The sequence below is a fragment of the Panthera onca genome, chromosome A3 (genome assembly GCF_046562875.1).
Source record: "Panthera onca isolate mPanOnc1 chromosome A3, mPanOnc1 haplotype 2, whole genome shotgun sequence".
Classification (NCBI taxonomy): domain Eukaryota; kingdom Metazoa; phylum Chordata; class Mammalia; order Carnivora; family Felidae; genus Panthera; species Panthera onca.
The window spans coordinates 105805367-105829199 of record NC_138341.1 but is presented as its reverse complement, the minus strand read 5'-3'; the positions used below and the strand labels follow the sequence as shown (position 1 = coordinate 105829199).

General features: G+C 37.3%; 1 protein-coding gene across 2 annotated transcripts in view; it reads left to right on the top strand.

Moving 5' to 3' along the window:
• The window catches only part of PLCB1 (phospholipase C beta 1), a 695363-nt gene that overhangs the window by 474742 nt on the left and 196788 nt on the right, over positions 1-23833 (top strand). For both annotated transcript variants that reach the window (XM_060612318.3, XM_060612326.2), the window contains exons 5-9: positions 4764-4843; positions 6928-6981; positions 8104-8179; positions 15631-15731; positions 16997-17163. In XM_060612318.3, coding sequence (XP_060468301.1) covers positions 4764-4843; positions 6928-6981; positions 8104-8179; positions 15631-15731; positions 16997-17163 — 478 coding nt within the window. The remainder of the gene's footprint in view (positions 1-4763; positions 4844-6927; positions 6982-8103; positions 8180-15630; positions 15732-16996; positions 17164-23833) is intronic.

Below are 23833 nucleotides of genomic sequence, written 5' to 3'. Positions count from 1 at the left end.
ATGACAGAGAGCACAATATCTGAGAGTACAGGGTTTGGAGCCCAAGAAACTAGTGATCTAATCCCAAACTGTGACTTTTATTAGCCCTGAGAATGTAATTCACAAGTGCTTTGTAACTTTGAATCCTCCTCTGTAAAATGAGGCTAGTAACAGTACCTACCTCCTAGAGAATTGTTGTGAGAACTAATGACAGTATTATTGCAAGGGACCTAGGTCAGTGCATAGTAAACACTCAAACAGTACTTTTAAGAGTAATGGACAATTGTGAAACAATTGTTGGCAGCATTAAGCAAACACCTAAATCCTGTGCCAAGAATGGCAGAACTGAAATGCCTTTAGAAATGCACGTGCCTTAACTTTGTGACCCGGTAGGGAAACTTTGTATCCATAATGGTGTCAAGACTGGCGCTTACAGTAAGTGCACCAGAACCTCTGGCAGGGGTGGGGTGTGGAGGGGGGGATGGTGAGGGAATTTCAGAAACAGTCTTGCATATGTTAAGACACAAACAGTTGCATTTAAACTCCAGATGAAATTCCATGGAAGTTGACCTTCAGATCAACTAGTTCAGATCTCTATCTAGTTCAGGTCTCTGTTGTCCCCTTCATGGGAAAAGATTGATCATAGGACAGAAAACATCATTTAAGAAGCTTCAGGGTTGAAACAGCAGAAGTTGGGCCAAGCTTAGTGGCAATCATCAGAACCTTGTCTATGAAAGTGGAAAAACAAACCCTCCAGATTAAAATTAGAAACTGTCCTTCCAGTGCCAAACTCACCAGGGCCCAGTGTTGAAATTTATGAGAACACTGCCAGGGTGGGATCAGTCTATCCTGCAGCAAAGCATATGCCGTATCTCAGGAAGAGCCAAGGCTGCTTTCAGCGACTCTGGCCATGTCTTTTTAGGCAGGCTGTTCTTAGCGCAGCTGTGACATCTCTTTGGTTATTCTAAAACAAATAACCAAAATAATTTCTTTATTTGCTTGGGGAGCAAGTAGACAAAGATTAGAATAATGTTTCCTAAACCAGGTCCTGGCACACATTACTACTCAAAATACTCTTCCTGGCCTAGCAGTATGCTCAAACAAACATCAGTATGCCTAAAAAATACAAGGCTTTCTCGAAAAATATGTGGATTCTGAGTCTGAAGATCTGGTGTGGAGCTTAAAGTCCTTCATTTCTACCAAACTTTCCCTCAGTGCTGCAAGTCTACTCTAGAACCTTGCTACCCATAGCATGGATCAGTATAGACTTCACTTGGGATGTGCATTCTCTGTCTCCTACCCAGACTTCCTGAATTAGCATCTGCATTCCAGCAAGACCCTCAGAGATTTCTATGTACATGCAAGTTTCAGAAGCAATGAACATATGGGAATCAATTCCCTCAAGGCATTGGTTGCACATCCTCTACACAATGTAGCTACTTCTGGTACCCAAAAGTTCTGAAATATGTTATCCTGCCATAGCCGACTCTAGCAGTGCTCTGCCCATATCCTTTCCAATCCTTTTCCATCTTCACACACAATACCTTGATGGCTTTCACTTCCAGCAGCCAGCACCCTTGCCTCTGTTGGCTGTTCCTTCTGAATGCTGGAATCCCCTTTGTGTACTATCAAGAAAAGCAGAAGTACCTGGGGATTTCCATCACTTCCAGCAGCCCTTAACCAAGAGTAACAGGCACAGGGACTGCCACATTCCAGCTCTATGCTCTTCATCAAAACTCAACTTTGATGTGTGGTCTACATCAGGATGAAGAAGGCCAAAGTTCCCATGTGCCTGAGTTTGTTTGGTGTCACACCCTTCTACCTTCTTACCTTCTCAGTCCTGCTCAGTCCACTATAAGTTTGCCATGGAACGCTTTATAATAAACCCATTCCTCGTCAATCCTTGGCTCAGGGTCTGCTTCCGGGGAATCCAAAGTAAGATACGTGCTGTTTTAGCTCAGGATGATAGAGACAGAAACCAGTACCCAGGCAAGAGTTGGGATATTTCTAAAGTTCCCTTGGTCACTGCTTTAGTCCCCGAATCTTTGGTCTAGCCTGGGTCAGATTTTTTGAATATCTCAAAGAGCTGCAGGAAGCCAATGAATTCTAGGAATTCCACACGTAGAAATTTAGATGTTCACGTTCTGACAATGTGATGAAAATAAATTGTGCTTTACTTTCTGAATTAGCTAACCGTGGCTGTGTAGTGAGGGTGGTGATGATGCTGTCCTTTGGCTGGCTTTATAAAAGACCCATTATAAAAAGCTAAGCATCTAGAAGATGGGCACTGACCAAAGGCCACAGCCACAGCCACAGCCACAGCCACCCACTACCTGTGGCTAGTGAATACTTGGAAGGTTGTCAATGTAAATTGAGATGGGCTATCAGTGTAAAACCAATACCTCACTTCAAAGACTAAGTACACAAAAAGAGTGCAAGGGGCACCTGGGAAGCTCAGTCAGTTAAGCATCTGACTCTTGATTTCAGCTCAGGTCATGATCTCAATGTCATAAGATCAAACCCCATGTCAGGGTCCACACTGAGCTTGGAGCCTGCTTGGGATTCTCCTTCTCCCTCTCTCTCTGCCCCTCCATTGCTCACACTTTCTCTGTCTCTCTCAAAATAAAGAAATAAACACTTTTTTTAAAAAAGAATATAAAATAGCTACATTTTATGTTGATTACATGATTAATATTTTTGAAATATTAGTTAAAATAAAATATACTACTAAAATTAGCTTGAGGTGCCTGGGTGGCTCAATTAAGCATTCAACTTTGGCTCAGATCATGATCTCACAGTCATGGGTTCAAGCCCCACACTGGGCTTTGTGCTGACAGCTCAGAGCCTGGAGCCTACTTCGGATTTTGTGTCTCCCTCTCTGTCTGCTCCTTCCCTATTCCCACTCTGTCTCTCTCTCTCAAAAATAAATAAACATTAAAAATATTTATTTAAAATTAGCTTCACCTGTTTGTTTCTAACTTTATTAATGTGGCAAATAGAAAAATTTAAATTACATACATAGCTGATGTTGTATTTCTATTGGGCTGGCTATAATAGAGATCTTATCTTTCAACCTAAAAGGTCAGACCCAGTTAAGTTTCCCCAATTCTTCATAATGCCTTCACTGTACCTATTTCTGGTATGGAATTGGCCCCCAGTAAACATATGATATGGTACATTGACCTCAATTACAGATACTTTCACTGATGCGTAAAGTTGCCATGGAGGTAGAAATGTCTAAAGTCTGACCTTAGCTCAGAAAATATTATACAAGAAGCATATTGTAAAAACCAGGGCCAGTAGGTAATTACTCTTAGTTTAAAATGATCAAATTTGAGGAAATTTATTTTAAAGCTATTAAAGAGTTATTCCAGTGCTTATTTGCTTATACATGAAGTTTCGTGGTCAGCTATTTTGCTTCCCTCACAGTTACTCTGGGTCACATCTTCCAAGTCTTCCACCAATAGTGTATAGAGTTCAAGGCTTCCAAAATTACCTCCTAAACTGGGATAGCTTCCTAGCTGAGTTCCTTCTTTTTGGTTTCTCAGCCTCAACTCCATTCTCCACATGGCCAAGAAAGAGATAATCCCCCTAACGCACAATCCAGCCTCAGCTCTCCTCCTCTCTCACCCTAAAAAAGGCCTTCAGTGCTATGGAATTTCTTGCTAGATTCTCTCTGGATACCTCAACAGACATTAAATGCTCTCCATACTCTGCCCCAACTTTCCTTTTTTTCACTGCAACTACCCTTATTTTTTGCAATTCCTATGAGACTACTCACCATTCTCTCTAAGTCTTACCTCTGATTCTTCTCCCAGACAGTTTTCTTTTTACTTAGAATTCCTTCTTCCTTCTTCCTTCTTCACCACTCTATACCCCAAGTCCTATCTAAAATGTTACTGTATTACATGATGGTATATTATCAATACCTTAAGTCAGAAGGCAAAATACGGAAGACCAACAAAACAAAGTAGAAATAAACTAGATGGAAAAGCTGTTGAACTAAAAAAACATGGTTTCTTAGCTCTCATGTCCTCTTCTCTTAAAGAATTGGGGGGGGGGGTAGAGTGGAGGCACAATGTTAATTCTGTGTTCAAAATTATCACCCAGAATGGAACTTCCAACTTTTTTTGTAGATTTACTCTTTTCTGTTTTCTTGGAAGCCAAGTGAGAACACTGGTGAGCAGTGTGAGGTAGGGATTCGATTAGGGGAGTTGTGAGAGGCTGCTAGAATTGCTGGGGAGACAGAGTATGGTATACAGTATGACTTTGTGACTGCAACTGATTTTAAGAACTTGTAGAACTATAACATTTTAAAGTTCCCTGGTATAGCTGCTTTGGCTTAAGTAGCAAAGTAGGAAGATTACATTTGCAGGTGCTTTGAAAATATATTTGACTCTATCTTAAACTCTTCGGTAACTCTTTCTCTCTTTACAATGCTAGGAAACTAGTAAAAAGTACTTGGTTACTGAAAGGCAACATACCAGTTTTCTATCAGTAAGGATTTTTAAAAGCAGACAAAATTTTGTTTATGTGATAAAAACATTTCCTTCAAAAGGAGCAGTTACTCAGGGATTTAAATTTAATTATGTCATTTTTATAAAAAAGAAAGAAAGAGAGAGAGAAGACAAGTAAGGGAAAGAAAAGAAAAGAAAAAAGAAAAGGAAAAAGTCCCTAAGGCATACAGATTGAACTAATTTGTCTTCCTGGTAGCCTAGCTAAAAACATGTGTCTAGAGGCTGTACAGTATGCAAGCTAATGCAAGTGTGATTTACATCTTTCAGGAATGGACAAATGAGGTTTTCAGTTTGGCAACAAACCTGCTGGCCCAAAACATGTCCAGAGACGCATTTCTGGAAAAAGCGTAAGTAGCCCTAATTTTATTGCTAAGGGTGTTGCTTCTTCTGAGTCAGTTTCCTTTCTCCTTTGTGAGTTTTTTGTTTATGCTGCACTGGCTTCTTACATTGATAAACATAAACTTCCCTTTGGGATTTGTTAGAGAACTGATACCTCCAGTGTTTAGAATTGGTAAACTTCCAAGAAAGATTGCTCTTTCCTCCAAGCTGCACATCCGTGTTAGGCTGAGCTCTCCTGAATGTCAATGCCTTTGACACACAATAAGGAGACACGTCCAAATCCTGGCAGGTGTGCTCAGAACCAAAAATTATTAATTTCAGAGGGTCCTCTGCTTCTACATACATATGCCTGTGTCGTATCAATTATTTATCTGAAGAAGGAAAAGAACAACAAACAGTACTCGTTTCTCTAGAGTCTTAGATCTCTGATAGATTCTATAATAACTTCCCTGCCTACTTAAGTCATAAACTGATGTCCTGATTCCTGCCCACAGATCCCAGAAAGTGTTAGTAAGAAAGGAGAAAGAGAAAAGGTGCAGAGGAAGGCACAGAATGAAAAGGAGGAGGAAAGACAAGCAAAACAAGATTACTCAATCACCCTGGAATTACACAGTCTTTCTAAAAATAATTTGACCAAGGAAAATAATGATTTTTGCCAGATGAGCAGCAAGGAAAATTTGTTGTGTTCACTTTGGAGGCTATGGATGTCCAGGGGGTTGGAAAGCCTTGAAATCAAAACCACAAGCAGAAACATTACTAGGTGGTCCTCTGTTTACTTATTAACTTTCTCTTTTTCCTGTTCTTCTGTAAGACATACCCACCATTCCAGACCTAAGACTCCAGCCTACATTTCTTTCTTACTCTTCTATGAATTGCTTTTACTGTTAATACTGCACAGGTCATTACTTAAATGCTTTTTCATGTGATCATCTCCTCTCTAGTTTGTCACCTTGATGACCTTTCTAATGCCTCTCCCTACCCGCTGCCTTTCTTCTCTCTTTTTACTGTCTTTGAGTTTATCGCCCTTCATCTATGAGAACTTTCTAGAACATCTCATGTGCCAGGTAGAGTTAGTGGAAGAGGACACAGATAAAGAAGACATTGTATCTGAAACATAGCATGATATATATATATATATATATATATATATATATATATATATATAGCTAGTAAAACATCTAATTGGCTAATCATTATCTATTTCGGATATCCCTTTCAAACAAGTTTATTCCTATGAATAGCTGCTATGGGCATTCTAGAACATGCCTTTTGATGAACATGTTATAACCATTTCTGTTGCATATATATCTAGATATGGGATTGATGGGTCATAGCATGTGCAGTTTCCTAAAGTGGTAATCCCAATCCACACACCCATGAGCAGCAGTCAAAATTTCTGTTGCTCTCTCTCTATCCATATGTCCATAAGCAGTTGAAGAGATAAATACAGTAGTTGTATTGACACAATGGAATACTTTGCAACAATGAGAGTGAATGATCTACAACTATAAGCAAAAAATAAGGATGGATCTCAAAAATATGAGAAGCCAGGGGCGCCTGGGTGGCTCAGTCGGTTAAGCATCCGACTTCAGCTCAGGTCATGATCTCATGGTCTGTGGGTTCGAGCCCCGCGTCCGGCTCTGTGCTGACAGCTCAGAGCCTGGAGCCCATTTCAGATTCTGTGTCTCCCTCTCTCTCTGCCCCTCCCCTGTTCATGCTCTGTCTCTCTCTGTCTCAAAAATAAATAAATGTTAAAAAAATTTTTAAAAAAATATGAGAAGCCAGACACAAAAGAATGTTATTCCATTTATATAAAGTGCAAAACAGGCTAAAATGAAATCTATGTTGTTTAAAGTCACAATAATGGTTCCATTTTGGGGACTGGGCTCTGGAGGGGGGCACTAGAGGAGCTTCTGGGATGTTGCTAATGTGATCACGTTCTAGTTCTTGATCTGGGTACTGATTGCAGAGACCTAAACAGTTTGTAAGATTCAATAAACTGTACATAGGCATCAGCCCTTTTCTATGTATTTTATTCCTTAATAGAAAGCATTTTAAAGATTAAACACTTGTTTTTCTGCTTCTCCAACAGCTATACGAAGCTTAAGCTGCAAGTCACTCCAGAAGGGCGCATTCCTCTCAAAAAGTAAGCTTCGGGGGCCCTTCCCAGTGTTCATGTGCTTTTCTCAAAGATTTGACTCCATGCCATGGCTCTGTTTCGTTTATCCACTGGCCCAATGGGAGCCTGAAAATGCATGGTAACCTTGTTCTCCCTCATGCTCCATGTTCATGTCAATGCAGCTAGTTTCCTCATAGGGATTTTCCTGTGGCATCATTTTCAAGAAACAACAAAGCAGGAAGTGGGTAGAAAGGGTGGGAAACCTTACTGCTAAACCCAAAAGGCCATCTGAGATTCAGATCTATTCTAGGAATAGAAATTGGGCAACTCCAATGCCTCTTTCTACCAAGATGACGCTAGCCTTGAAGGAGGAGCTGCAAACTCAAATGTCAACAGAAACCAGGCAGGGAACTTACATGATGATGCAGGCCAGGAGTGGGAAGAACTAGAGTAAAACTTATCTAGAGGAGACAATGACAGCTCACCTCTACCATATTCCTTGTGGGACCAGTGGGCTCTGGATGCTAGATTTTGTCATGTTTAAATAGAACCCATAAATTCAAATTATTGAATAAAATCTAGTTTTAATGCAGTACTTAAATATTATTTTGTTAATAAATTGACCTCTCTTTTATTGAAGTATAGCTGATGTACATAAATTTTATTTTTTAAAACCAAATTACTGACCAAAGGAAATACGTCCTTAGTCTTTAACCTTTGACTTACTGGTAGGCTCTTATTCATAACAATGTGAAATTATTATTATTATTATTATTATTATTAAGAGTAATTCATTATCTACTAATAATATTAATAACCTACACCTTTAGAGCAATAGGTAGCAGCAAAAGAGAAAGAGTTATCAAGGATTTATTTAAGTACTTAATATTAGAGGCTACTTAGTGCCATGGTTTTTCATTGGGTCATCACCTTTGCCTCAAAAGGTTGATTTTAAATTAGATGTTGTGATTTTGAAAAGCACATACATAGATCTTTTTTAGAACATATACGCAGATGCATGAAGCAATGGATATATTTTAATTCTTTAAAGATGAATGATGAGGAGGTTTGATTCAATGGGATATTTCTAATGGGTGTCATCGGTAAGTGTGTGGTCCATATCTCATGTGTTGTGACTTCACTTCACAGCATATACCGCTTGTTCTCAGCAGACCGGAAGCGAGTTGAAACTGCTTTAGAGGCTTGTAGTCTTCCATCTTCAAGGGTGAGCATGTTGCTTTTCTGGAATTAGTAGTATTAAACAGCTGTAATAATCATACTGAAATATAGCTTGCCCTCATATTACCCAAACATTTTTTAAGAAGTCCTTAGGACTTAATATTAATATTTACAATATATGGGGCCACTGTAATTATATTTTCTTTCATTCCCATAAACCCAATATTTTATCTACAAAGATCTTTGTTCTTTGTAAATAGTCATTTTTTAGAAACATCTAATATAAAAAGATATGGGCCAAAAAGTATTATTGTTAAGAATTTAAACTTCTCATATTAACAAGTCCTTTGTTGATGTCCATTGAGACGTTAGCTAATCAGTATAGATTGTGGTTAGGAAGATATTTAAAATATCGATCCATCTTATTCTAACCATTTAAAATGTCTACTTTTAAGACTTGTAGGTTAATAAGAAATTAACATGAGAGTACATGTTTATAAATAAATATATTTACATTCTCTGCTGGGCTGTGCTCACACAGTTTTTGCGTGGAGGGGTGCAGAATGAATCTGGAGACTGCCTACTTTGCTCATAAGGTGGTAAGATAGAGGAGAGAAGAGACCCAACACATTCAAGGCACTCAATGTATGTTGCCCACCTAAAATAATTTGCCTTCATTTCAGTGCAGTCCTATATAACTGGCTCTAAAATGATTTGTTACCATTATTTCTGGGAGAGCAGTCTATTATATAAAATCTTTTTCTCAGGCTATATGCAGAACTCGCCTTTCTATTGCAAATTATTTTTATCCTAGTATCTAAGCAACAAGTAAGCTCTTTCCCAAGGATAACACTTAAACTATAGGAAGAACCTTCTAGCCTCTTGAAACACTCTGGAAATGTTCAGTTTGCACTGAATGAAGTTGAGAAACCATTCCTAAACTTGTTAGGTTATGAAAAAGTATTGAGTGCTATTATTAAATGTAACAGCCCATTCTTATTGTCAATACTTTTTAGGAAAATGCAGTTCATTAAGAACTTCAATAGGTAACAGAAAGAAAAAGAAGAGTGCTCCCCCACTCTGAGTTTCCTGCTATAGGTGGAAAAAGTGGGTGATGCTACAAACCTGGACAGAGCCATGGAAAGGCTCCCCCAAACATGCTAACCTTACCTTGAATATGTAAACTGAAATGATTGAATTTGCTCATTGTTGCTCTTTCCTAGATGCTTTGGGGTAGGAAAGATGTGCCAGTTCAGGTCCCATCATTGCTCAACAAATATTTCTTGAGCTCTTATACCACCTGCCCTCAAGCCCTGAGAATGTGTTAGTGAACAAAACATAGTCCTAGGATCCAAGGACCATACAGTTTCCGGGGGTGCTCCTCAAACACGTGGATTGACATATATGTAAATGGGGGGGAGGCTGGAGGGTTGCTGTGAGCAAAAGGAATGGAGTGCTACCATTGTGAATAAGGGAGAATCATTCCAGAAAAAGGAAAAAGGAAAGGATATGTGCTAAAACCCTGAGGCTGGAACGAATTTACTGGTCTGAATAACAATGACAAAGACTTCTGCATTTAAGCACAAAAAAAAAACAAAAAACAAAAAACAAAAAACAAAAAAACAAAAAAAAACCTTGAAAGATGAATTTAGAAAACCATGAAAATTTTTTTTCCTCTGCAATTACTCCTGATTTTACCTCTACTGGATAACATCTTGTGAATATAATGCTCAAAAATTTTAACTTACTATAAGTCTAGCTAAAGGAAAGAAAGAATAGAAATTGAAGCTGAATAGAAAATCAAATCCATCAAGCAATTCTCTGTAAATTGCAATTTTCTAAACAATTGGATACTGAAAATTCAGTCAATAAATATAAATTGAGTTTTTACAATCCACTATGTCTACTATAGGATCATGCTTTCAGACCAATATCAGCTGGAGACATTTCAAAAAGAAAATGAGATTCAAATAAGAGTTTTGTTAAAAATGAAAAAAATATTTATATTTAGTAAATTAGATGTTATGACAATTTCCTGAAAACAAATTGGAGATTAAAAAAAAAAACAATCAGCCTCTATAATGAAGTCTTAAAAGATCATTATTCATGGTATAGTAAAGTATACTTTACTTGGGGGACTTGTAGAATTAGAATGCTTTAAAAAGATCTAAAATCCAAAGACAGGTTAAGAGCTGGGAAATAAATGTTTCCATGAACTGATATATTTTAAAGCCTTGTAATTTCATATCTACAGAACAGTGATTCTAGAAAAAAAATACACTAATTAGCAAAACGATTCTGGATATACTGACAAGAGGTGTTTCAAACACCCCACAGAAGAAAAGGCTACATAAATGGTAGATAGGGCCGCATATCTGGGAGCCTCATTTCATAGCCAGTGGTTGTTCAGACTAGATTTAATTGTGTTCTGTAAATAGGTACTTTACCAGAAACACAGTGGATATCCTGTTGAGATTTTTTAAACATTATCTTTGTGCACATTGTTAGGAATAATTAATGCACTTGAAGTTGTATCCTGGCCAACTGGATCCACTGGAATAACACATTCCTTTAGAGGGTACTCCTTTAGAGACTACAGTTGCTTGCCAAAGTTACCTTAATTGTTAAAAAGTAGCACTGTATCTAAAAAGAGAGACAAAGCAATTACTGTCTTTCTATTAATAACCCAAACATATTTTCCAGGGAGACCTTTGAACACCTTTCCATATTCAGAAAATTACCACTTTACCCACAAACTTTTTGAGAACTCAAAGTGGTTTTCTTGAACCAAATTCCCTTTGACTGAAGACTTATTAACTTGAAAATAGTTCAGTGACATTTGGATTTGTATTATAGTCACTGCATAGCACTGTCACTTTTTTAAAACAATTTTTAATGTTTATTTTTGAGAGAGAGTGAGACAGAGTGCAAGTGGAGGAGGGGTAGAGAATGAGGGAGACACAGAATCCGAAGCAGGCTCCAGGCTCTGAGCTGTCAGCACAGAGCCCCACGCAGGGCTCGAGTTCACGAACCCCACGAAATCATGACCTGAGCCAAAGTCGGACGCTTAACCAACTGACCCACCCAGGTGCCCCTAGCACTGACACTGTAATGAACAAGATAGGAATAAATCAATGGATACTTGATCCCTGAACAACACAGATTTAAGTCACACTGGTCCACTTACATGTGGATTTTTTTTTCAGTAAATACAGTACAGTACTATAAATGTATTTTCTCTTCCTTGTGATTTTCTTTGTAATATTTTCCTTTCTCTAGGCTATGTCATTGTAAGAATACAGGATAGAATATATATAATACACAAAATCTGTGTTGATCGACTGCTAATGTTATCAGGAAGGCTCCCAGTCAACAGTAGGCTGTTAGTAAAATTTGCCAGGGAGTCAAATTTACACATGGATTTTTGACCATGTGATGGAGGGTCGGGACCCCAAGCTCCTGCATTGTTTAAGGATCAACTGTATTAGTTTTAAATAATAAAGTTGACTATAGTTATGAACTTACATATAATGCTAAGACAAACAGTAACTATTTTGGATTTAAAGAATACTATAAATATTACTGGAGAATACAATAAATAAAATGTAAAAATACTTCTCCCAGGATGACTGTAATGTGTTGTCTTTCTCCTATGACTTATACCCAGCCTATAAATAAAAAATATAATCATTTATGTAGCTGTGACTCTGTCTCAAAATTCTGTCTTAAAATTACACTAAGAATTTGGTTTATTATGAGTAATTTACTTGTGATTATTTCATGTACTGTATGGCCAACTCAACTTTTGCCTTATAACTTTAGAACAAAAATATTAAGAATAAATTGATGTGAACATTTAGTTTGCTGGATTACAGTGTGTCTTATGGAATCAAGTGACCTGGGTTCAAAGCCATAGCACCTACACACACACACACACACACACACTTGGGACCTTAGACAAGTTTTGTAACCTGCCATGTCCCTAGTGTTTGTATCTGAAAAGGGTCACTAGCCATGCCAACCATATAGAGTTGACACGGGATCAAATGAAAACATACAAGTAAAGCTCTGTGTGCATGGGGGTGCCTGGGTGGCTCAGTTGGTTAAACATCTGACTTCGGCTTGGGTCATGATCTCCTGGTTTGTGAGTTCGAGCCCTACATCAGACTCTGTGCTGACAGCTCAGAGCCTGGAGCCTGCTTCAATCCTTTGTCTCCCTCTCTCTCTGCCCCTCCTCCACTTGCTCTCTCTCTCTCTCTCTCTCTCTCAAAAATAAATTTAAAAAATTTAAAAAAATTTTTAAGTTCTGTATGCATGGCACACAGTAAGTGCTCAATATATATTAGTTCTTATTATCCTCTGAGTATTTTTTCACATGCATATGTATATGGTTTTTTTTTTCCTTTTCCTGTTTTTAATTTGGTATGTGAATATGTGATAACTATGTCTAAGGAATCTGGAAATGCAAATGCTACCAGTACTACTATTGAGGTTTTTTTTTTTTTAATTTCCCTTTTGAGATTCTTTGGATACAAGCATGGAATTGAAGCAACTTCATTTTTAAAGTTTGCAATACTTTTCTGGAAAAAGTGGGCCTGATTCAGACTACATTACCCTTCTTAGTTTTCCTTCCAGAAATTTCTTTTTCTTTCTTTTTTTTTAAGGTGGCATGAGAAGGGGAGGGGCAGAGAGAGAGGGAGACACAGAATCTGAAGCAGGCTCCAGGCTCTGAGCTGTCCGCACAGACCCCCACGCAGGGCTCAAACTCACAAACTACAAGATCTTGACCTGAGCCGAAGTCAGGAGCTTAACTGACTGAGCCACCCAGATGCCCCTCCCTCCAGAAATTTCTTATAACAATAGCAAAGATAATCAGTGATGATCTGTTTTGTATTGGAAGCATGATGTGAAGGGCCAAGTCTTGGACTACAAGGCAGGAGACCTAAGGTCAGGTCCCATATCCTGGGTTCACCAGCAAACATTAATTAGGTGGCTATTAAATGCCTGGCAGTGTGCTTAGGACACAAAGGAGTTAAATAAGAGATAGTCACTCCACTCAAAAACTCAGTCTAGTAGAAAATCAAACATATAAAAAATATGGGGAAAACTGCATGATAGATGCTATAATGAAGATATATAAATGTGGATTGTGAAAACAAAAAAAGAATGCAGCATCTCTAGCTAGTGTGGTCCAGCAAGACTGCAGAAGAGTATTTGAATAGTGGGAATGATCTTTAGAATGTTAGGCCGAGAGCTTCCTCCTGCTCAGATAGGACAAAATGAATCTGTTACATCCACTTTACCAAATTGTGAGATCCAGGAAAAGAAAATATGTGAATGAGATTTGTGAATTTCAGCCCTGTTTAAGATGTAAGGAAGTAAGACTTGTCCATAGCTTTTCCAAAAATAACTCCCCTATATTCTTTCAGTTTAGCTTTCATAGATGCTCATTTTAACTCATGTTTCCAAATTATTTCTTCTCCCATTTTCCTATACTGACACCAAAGACTTTAGGATATCCTCATCAGTCAAGTTGGGCAAAGAAAAATGAGACAAAGAAAATCAGCTGTATTGAATGGGTTTTTTTTTTCCCTATGTGCTAACATCTAACTGGCAATGAAAATAATATTGTGTTTATTGAGATTATCTCATTAATATTTTCTCTTTAATAGAAAGTTCTAATTCATAGCTGGCAAATAAACAATGGTCAGAGTTTTAGGAAAGCATATTGTGTTCTGAAATTATGTGTATGGAATCTTATATAAATGACTTCAGTTGAATCTGATTATCCTACGGGAATTCTATTCTATCAACTTCCACCTTTCTCATAAATTACATTTATTTACTTAGTAAATATTTATTGTGCACTTACTATATGTTACACACTGCAATCACAGCAGTTAACAAACAACACACAGGTCCTAGCTTGTGTAGTTCTTCAGGTTAGAAAGAAATCGAACCATACAGCCGGGAGCACAATACAGTTAAAGAGTGTTGAAATATGACACCAGTGAAACATAATGGTAGCACAGAAGGGAAGACAAAACCCAGTCCAGGAGGAAGAGCTTTTAAACTAACGCAAGAAAGGAGAAAAAAAATAAGAGGTTTGGATCATTGCTGCTTAATGGACCTTGCTATGTGTAATGCTGTATGTGTTGTTTGGTCATATCAAAGTTCTGTTTTGCAAAATAGATTTTGTTCCTGCTCCATAAGTGGATTTACTAAAGGAAATATTATTTTATTCATTCATTCCACAAATATGAGACTCCTGCTGTCTGCCAAGTAGTGAGCTAAGGTCTCTTATCTGTTACCAAGCAGTGTACAATTTCAGACAACAATTTTAGGTATTTCAATAAAAGTACATTTCAAAACATATGCATATGGTAAAAGGAAGGGGTGTTTTTGGTTTAAGGGTTTGAAAATAAAAATAATTATACAAACACATAGCTGAAATAGGAAAGCAGCATGAAGAATGTCCTTCCTGTCAACAAAGGCTTGAATACATGCTTCCGGTTTCCATGGCAGCCCGACTAAACAGAAAAATAAGTCATAGAAATGACTTTTTATCTCAATGACTTGGTTCCCAAACAGTAGGACCAAGAAAAGTCTGTGAGAAATAATGACTGGTGCTGTCCTACTTACAAAAACTGTTTTACAACTTATCAGATTACTTAAGCCAGAAGGAACATTGTTTGAAAAAAAAAAAAAGATACAAAATTGGAATTTATGTTTTCATTTTGAAAATGTCTGTCTTGGGGCACCTGGTGGCTCAGTTGGTTGACTGACTTCGGCTCAGGTCATGATCTCACAGTTCGTGGGTTTGAGCCCCACGTCAGGCTCTGTGCTGACAGCTCAGAGCCTGGAGCCTGCTTCAGATTCTGTGTTTCCCTCTCTCTCTGCTCCTCCCCCTCTCATGCTCTGTCTCTCTCTCTCCTTCAAAAATAAATTAAAAAAAAAAAAAAAACTTTAAAAAAAAAAAGAAAATGTCTGTCTCGAGTTTCTTTGCTCCTCAAAAAAAAGAATTCATTCAAACATCTGCTAAACAGCACATAAACAATGTGACTTCTCTTTATGCCACTGAACAGTTAAAAATGGTGAAAATGACCAATTTTATGATATGTATACTTCATGACAGTTTTTTAAAAAGATTAAAAGTAAAAAAGAAAAAAAATGCCTAAAAGGAAAATCTGCTAAACAGACCCTGTTTGTGCTAAGTCTAACTTACTTGTAAATGTACTTTAAAAATTGCCTTAAAATCCCTGTAGAAGGAGAAAATTCTTAAGCTTAAATTATAATGAAAAAGCAACAGAAAGTTAGACTTTTGATACCTCAAAGCCAGTGTCCAAATGAACTCTACAGCTAACCTCATGATGTTTTCTGAATGTTCACCCTGACCTCTGAGAGAAACAGGAAGGAAAAGAGAGACAAGAAAACAGGGAGGGGGGAAGATAGAGAAAGAATAAGACATTCTACTGACCATGTTGCTTTATTTCCCAGAATGATTCAATACCTCAAGAAGATTTCACTCCAGAAGTGTACAGAGTTTTCCTGAACAACCTTTGCCCTCGACCTGAAATTGATAACATCTTTTCTGAATTGTAAGAGAACACGTTCTTTTAACCCACTTTTTCTCGGCTTGCAGCGGTGCTCGGGGTGGCTCGGGCAGGATTTTGAGCAATAGAGGGATATGGAAGAACTCTTTATGCACCGTGTACGATAACAGCTCTTGTGTGTAATTTGTTGGGAGACCACCAACATTTCTACCCCTCATGTGCAACCCCTGCTTCTAATGAGTGAAAGGTTGCTGTGATTTGTTGCTGGGCGTTCTTAGTTTACAAATCATCTGGGGCTCTGTTTGGTTTGAAGATTATGGCTAGAACACAGCATCTTGGCTCAGTGGAGGTATATCCATGGTGCAGAAAGAACTCTGACCTGGGAACCGGTCAGGTCATGTCTCTGAATCACATTAGTGAAATGAGAACTTTGGATTGCTAAGAACTGCCCCAGCTGAAAATCATTTGCTTCTATTTTAGAAAATTCATAGGCATTCCTTTAAAAAAAATAAATGAAAAAAATAAATAAAAGAAACAAACCAAAACACCAGGGCAAATGCAGAGCAGCAGCAATTCACCTTTCCTAGTATACTGAAATCTGCATGACAATAGAAAATCAATCCCAAATTGATTGACAAAATAAGGATTTTTTTTATGTGGAAGACAAGCGAACAGCGCTAAGAATGATGCAGGATATACTCACTTTGTGATGTTTATTGCCATTAACTGTTTATTGAACATCAGCAATATTTGCACCATTGAACTTGCTGTGGGTTTGTCAACAGGATTGAAAAGGGAGTTTGAATCGTACTATGTTGAAGATTTATAGACTTTTGCTGAAACAAAACTTTTGACAAGAAAAATGTACCCAGATTGTTTACCTTTTTTTTTGTTAGTAATGAGTAATACATACATCTCTAAACAATTAAATGGGATATGGGAATTTGATGACTAAACCATACATTTAGCATCATAATAAAAAAAACCAAAACACCCATACCTCTATGTTCAGTTGAAAGTGGTGCATCCTTAAGCACAAGATGCAATGTTTTCCTTCTGTGAATTTTCTTATGAATCCAGTATGGTTCAAGGCCATTGCGATTTAGTGGCAGTGATTGCAAAACATACTTGCATCCCATAGAATACAGCAGTTGTGACAGAGCAGCACGTTTTTAGGGCAAGATAGGATTTTAAGATAGCTTGCTCTTTCCAGGTATGGCAGGGTTTTATTTCCCTGTAGCTAAATGCAAATATATGAATGAAACTCTGTAGACAAATTTTCTAATTTCTTGGTTTTTAATTGCTTTTAGTGGTGCCAAAAGCAAACCATACCTTACGGTTGATCAGATGATGGATTTTATCAACCTGAAGCAGCGAGATCCTCGGCTAAATGAAATACTTTACCCACCTTTAAAGCAAGAGCAAGTCCAAGTACTGATTGAGAAGTATGAGCCCAACGATAGCCTTGCCAAAAAAGGTCAGTCTGCCCCACACTGTAGGGAAGCTGGTTTCTAATTGTCAATGGGTCACCTTTTGTAGGTATCCACAACAAGGACTATTTAGGTCCCATGTTTATATGCCTGCTTTCCTTTCTGTCTTGAATCACTAGTGGTTCAATTAGAGATAGAATTTTTTAAAACTTCGGTGTCTGGTTATGTGTATGTGTACATAAAACACTTTCTTAAATGTCATTTGTTTTATCTTAAATTTACCTAGTGACTGAATGCATATTTCTTGAACAAGAAATCCCATATCTTTAAGTTTGTCTTTTTGGCTTTATTTCTAGAAGTTCTGTAAAACGACCCATAACTTTTCCTAAATCTTTAAAACTAGAGACTCTTTAATCCATTAGACCCTTATCTTATTCTAATTTACCCTACTGATGAATTTTTCCACTTATAGAAATACAAAATTTGGCCTTTTATCTAAAAAACAAAAAAATCAGGGATGACTGGTGTCTCAGTCAGTTGAGCATCCAACTCTGGCTTAGGTCATGATCTCACAATCCGTGAGTTCGAGTCCCTCATCAGGCTCTGTGCTGACAGCTCAGAGCCTGGAGCCTGCTTTGGATTCTGTGTCTTCCCCTCTGTCTGTATCTCCCCCACTTGCACTCTGTCTTTCTCTCTCTCAAAAATAAATAAACATGAAAAAAATTTGTTTTAATCAATGTTGATAGCAAAATTTATTAGTCTAATAATTGATCAGAAAGATAGTTCTACGTTGCCTGGAAGTTCTTAAGAAATTTATGTTTTTGACTCTGGAGAAATGAATTGACAAAATAAGTTTCTGACGATTTACTTGCTGGGAGTTTTCAGTTATATGTGGCATCACAGTCCCTGAATAGGCCCTTCGGCTTTCTCTTTACTACCAAGACCAATTCTCACCTGGACTGAAATATCTTCACCGAGAAAACTGGTGTGTTATTACTGATGTTATTGTGCATTGCCTAGATATTCCATAGAGAGGAAAATAAAGTACAATTAACCAACTATTAAGAAGAAATTAATTGCATATTAATATGCAGGCAGTTCATAAGTAACAGAAACAGCTCTAGCAAGCTTAGAGTCATTAATAAGTATGGTTATCATAAAAATAGACTAAAAAGTCTTTTAACCTTTGTATTTATTCTGGAACTAGTCCTCGAAATGAAAATAAAATGCATGAATTAAGTATAAAAGTAAACTATTATCATTAATTTTATTCTGCATGTTACTAGTTGGGAACTTACAGATGAAATTTTTTTTTGGGGGGGGTGGTTTTTGTTCATTTTCTTGGTCAAGCACTTTGCCTTTGTTGTTGTCATCATCCCTGTCACTGCCATGAAGGTAAGGTTGTTAATGGAAACTAGTGATCAACAGTGTGTGTCGGCATTGCCAGGCCCACCCCCCTGAACCTAGTTACTCCTGACACCCTTCAGTCCCCAGAGCCACAAAGATGGGATTTCTCCTTATCATTATGCAAAGAGTAACTCCTTGCAGATTTCTTGCCCGGGCAGCTTGACAGTTCCCTTCTGAAATCTGAACTTCACCGAAAATAAGGCACAGTGTTATAACAAAGCCAACAAGACCTCTAAAAATGGTTAGCCTGTGACACAGAAGAAACAAATAGCTTTCGTGAAACCAGTGAGACACTTCAGAGACCAAACTTTGCCCCTTTCTCCACTGTTCACACCACACTGCAGATGGTCCGTGCCTCAGCCTGCATATGACACTTCCATCCATCACCCTCTGATGACCTGAAGGCAGTAAAAGACTCAAAGAGAAAAATTTGTGACAGATTATTGTAAAACTCTATAATCCTAGAAGAACTGATTTTGATTCTAATGGAAATTAAGATGATATGTCTTAGCATTTGCAAGTTTATTTAGTGCTGTCTTATGGAAACACTAGCGATGAATTCCATAATCACGACAGCACATAGGGGCACCTGGGTGACTCAGTTGAGTATCTGACTCTTGATTTCAGCTCAGGTCACAATCCCAGGGTCATGGAATCAAGCCCCTCGTCAGGCTCCACACTGAACATGGAGCCTGCTTAGGATTCTCTCTCTCTCTGCCCCTCCTCTACTCACACGGGTGCTCTCTCTCTCTCTCAAAATGAATAAATAAACATTAAGAAGACCTAAAAAACTGTTTAAAATAAATAAATAGATAGATAAGTAAGTAAAATAGCAATTTTGGTTTTTTCTACAACTTCCTTTGATATGGATTATAAGCCTCCATGTCAGCCCTGATGTGATTTTTTTAATCATCGATTTCATTTCTTTTTTTTTTTTCTTTCTTCTTTTTTTTAATTTACATCCAAGTTAGTTAGCATATAATGCAACAATGATTTCAGGAGTAGATCCCTTAATGCCCCTTACCCATTTAGCCCAGCCCGCCTCCCACACCCCCTTCAATAACTCTCTGTTCTCCATATTTAACATTTATTTATTTTTGAGACTGAGAGAGAGAGCATGAACAGGGGAGGGTCAGAGGAAGAGGGAGACACAGAATCTGAAACAGGCTCCAGGCTCTGAGCTGTCAGCACAGAGCCTGATGCGGGGCTCGAACCCACAGACCGCGAGATCATGACCTGAGCTGAAGCCGGATGCGTAACCGACTGAGCCACCCAGGCGCCCCTGTTCTCCATATTTAACAGTCTGTTATGTTTTGTCCCCCCTTCTGTTTTTATATTACTTTTGCTTCCCTTATGTTCATCTGTTCTGTGTCTAAAAGTCCTCAAATGAGTTAAGTCATATGATATTTGTCTTTCTCTGGCTGACTAATTACACTTAGCATAATACCCTCCAGTTCCATCCACGTAGTTGCAAATGGCAAGATTTCATTCTTTTCGATTGCCAAGTAATACTCCATTGTGTGTGTGTGTGTGTGTGTGTGTGTGTGTATGTATATATATATATATATATATATATATATATATATATATATATCTCACATCTTCTTTATCCATTCATCATGGATTTCATTTCTTAGCCCAAAAACTCCTGTAAGAAAATGAACTTGAGAGTCCTTTTGTTTACTGCTTCAGCTCTATGTGAACAAAGACTAGAGAAAAGTGTTTTATTGTGTTAACTATTATTTCATTGTCAAAAGGATAATGATTTTGAAATCTTTATTTGTAGGACTAAGAAATTGTTGAGTTAGACCTCAGTTGGCTAATAACTAAGAGTTTTAATTATTTTTTTCCAAAGATGAAAATCAATTTTTACATTTGGTTTTGCTGTTCACAATATTGGATGTTTGACTAGGAGTTTTTCAGAAACTTTTTTTTTTTTGCATCTTCTTTATTTATAAGGTAACTGCAAATAAAATCTAACAAAGTACAATTTAAGAAAGTATTGTTTAATTTCAATATGATGACTGGTACGGATCTGCAAGAAAATTAACTTTCATTCATTATGTGACTTTCAAAATGTACATTATTATTTTGTAAAAAGCAAACCAAAATTTTGAGGTTAAATGACTTACCTGAGATCTCGTACCAAGATGCTCTTCTAGAGAGCAGAGTTTTTAACTTCCAGTCAACGAGTTAATACATTTTGATTAATAAACATGTAAGAAAATAAGTACTATATTAGTAGGATATAATTATTACAATTACTAATTATTACTATATTATGATAGTACATTGTAATATGCTTATATTACTAAGTATACTTAACATAAATATGGTAGAATAAGATAGAAAATCAGTGTATTACATTATAATTTTTTCTGCTACTTTTGTTTTGATTGGTTCCTCAAATGTGCACAAGCATTAGTTAAATTGACCTACAGATTCAATTCCAATTATCTGAAAAAAGCACTTCCATATTGCTTATATTTGTTATAAAATGCTAAGAATAAGATGCATCCACAATATACATAAATAATAATATAAATAAATTTTCTGCTATTGAGAAACTATTTTTAAGTAGGTGTTAAACAAGTAAACTTTACACAAAGTTGACATATGCTAATGTTTAGTTTTTATATGCACTTCACGTAATTTTTACATAGAAGGTAATCTAAAATTAAATGAAAAATTTCCAATATGGCCAAAAGCCCAAATGCTTAAACCGTACGTTAGATAACTAAACATAGATGTGTGAAATGAAACTCCAGAAGGGATGATGGACTTTGACGCTTTGTGGGCCTGCTGTCATTGGCATGTGGGCCACATTTCCATGCTGGAATTTCTGTTTCTGCAGATGTATATACTGGTTATAAATAATCACAGGGTCTCTGTGCAGTGTAAGGCCAAATGTACACATATTTGGGTTCCACAAAGAAAAAGTTTAAATCTTGTTGCAGAAAATACTGTTCTCAAGGGAGTTCAATTTATTTTTACTATTGAAAATCACACTTTGAAGAATGCCATGGCCCCAGATCAAGGAATGTTTCTTCCTAACCATGTTGTTTGCACTGGAACAAAATGCTTAATGCTAACCCATGCTTAACACAGAAATACATAATGACCCCTGCCTCTTCCAAACCGAAGGGTCCTGAATGTCATTTGGAAGACTAATGTCTCCCAGAGTTTTTCTTTTCTTTTCTTTTCTTTTTTTTTAATCACTTACACTCTGTAGAAGGAAGGCATTGAGTAAAATTAGCATGAAAAAGCATAAAATGATGCTTTAGGTAACAGACTGAAGATTAGATTTAACTGTTCTGTCTGTAAAAGAAGGCAAAAATTCATTAAAAAAAAAACCAAACCCAGAGAAAATGGTTGAGTTTTTTCATATTTTTATCCTTCTGTGAAGAGCAGGTGTTCATGAGTATGTGTTAAGCAATTGAATTAATATATCAGATTATAATATTACCAGATGTTTCTAACTACATTCCTTTTTATCAGCAGCTCTTCCTCTTAAATTTTTATAAGGTGTGCTGTACAAAAGCTTCCCTGCTTTGTTGCAATTAAGTCATCAAAATGAAGCTATATAATCTCTTTTAGTAGTTGATCAGTACTCACTGAGTTAATAGTTTAATAGTTAAAATGAACTCAAAATAATAGCAAATGGATTTGGCTTTAGGCAAAGCAAATAGAAGTTCAGGTATAGTGAGCATTTTTGCCTTAAATAGACCTATGTTGATGATTACATCAGTAGAAATAACTATTGTGTATACACACACACACACACACACACACGCACACACACAAATATATATGTATCCATTAGACTCTCCTAAAATTGAACCATATTATATCATTATTGTCAATAGCAAGAAGCACCCAGAATGTGCTAGAAGTAGCACTGGACTTGGGAGTCTTGCAACCGTAGTATTACGTGGAACTCCTTCAGTAGAAAAATGACAGAAAGTTAACTCAAATTGAAGCCCAGAAAGAAATTTATTGTTGCATATGAACAAAAAGTCAAGCTGTGTTTCGTGTTGATCTCAGCTTATCAATAACCAATATTGTGGTAGGACCAGCACTTGTGGTTCTTATTATGATTTCAAGATGCCCATAAGCAACAACCATCAGGTAATTTGGGAAAAAAATAGATGTTTATTACTTATAAGACCTGAAAATCACACAATGCATTTGGGGCCACACAGGGAGATCACTTATAGAGAAAGCACACTCACAAGTCTGGGTTCTGTTTTTCTAGGGGTTGAGGGTGGGTGTCTGGGGTTTCATGGGCTCACTCTTTACTGGTGAATTTAAAACATAAGATCAGGAAAAGACAAGTGGTCTAAATGGCCAGTTATTGAAATCAAGCAAACTTTCTAAATCAAAGGAGTGTCAGTGTGGGGAGGTGACCTGGCTCCCTATCTAGCCATGTGGCTGTCAATTGGTTTATTCATGATAGCTGTCTTTGAAGTGGGTGTCTTTTTGAAATGGATGCCTAAGCCATCAAAGCTTAAGTCAGGCACTTGCACTACAAAAAATAAAAGTAAATAACAACAACAACACTATCAGGACTCACACACTACAAGGTGTTAATGACTTCAAGCATGACTACATCAAAGGGCTCCAGTGATGTCATAAAGAATTGTCTTTCTTCCTCTCCAATCATTTTCTCTCTACTGTCTGTAATATACCAGCGTGGGCACACTCTCCTAAAGTAACAAGAAGGCCACCAGTAGCTCCTATACTGAAGTTACTTTTACTCATATTTCCAACAAAATTACCAGAAACCAGAGCCTGTCTTAAGTCACCCAAGGCCACTGCTGAACTAGGATCATCATGGCCTGGAGAATAGAGTGCAATAATTAAACAGACTTAGGTCACATGACTCTCCTTAGAGCCAATGAGGGGTCCACTACCCATACCACATGGTTTGTTTGGACTGACAGTAGGAGTGAGGTTGTTCCCTGAAATTCAGTCCTGGTGTGCTTCCCCGAAGAAGGAACAAAAATTCCCTGACCGGGCAGATAAACACAGCAGATCCCCCTAAAACTGGGTCAGAAATCAACAAATCATCATCACTGTTTACCTCACCTTAGGAAACCATTTAACCTCTTTGACTTATCCCACCCTCTAGTTTTCTCATTTTTTGAAAAAAAATCCCTGAGAAATTACTGGGAGAATTAAGTAAATTATTTGTGATAGGAGGGTTGCATGTATTAACTGTTGGCCACAAAACCTTTGCTGACGTGAACTATGAAAAGTGGTAATTGGTATTTATAACAAATTATTTCAAACCATTTTTTAATCTGGAAG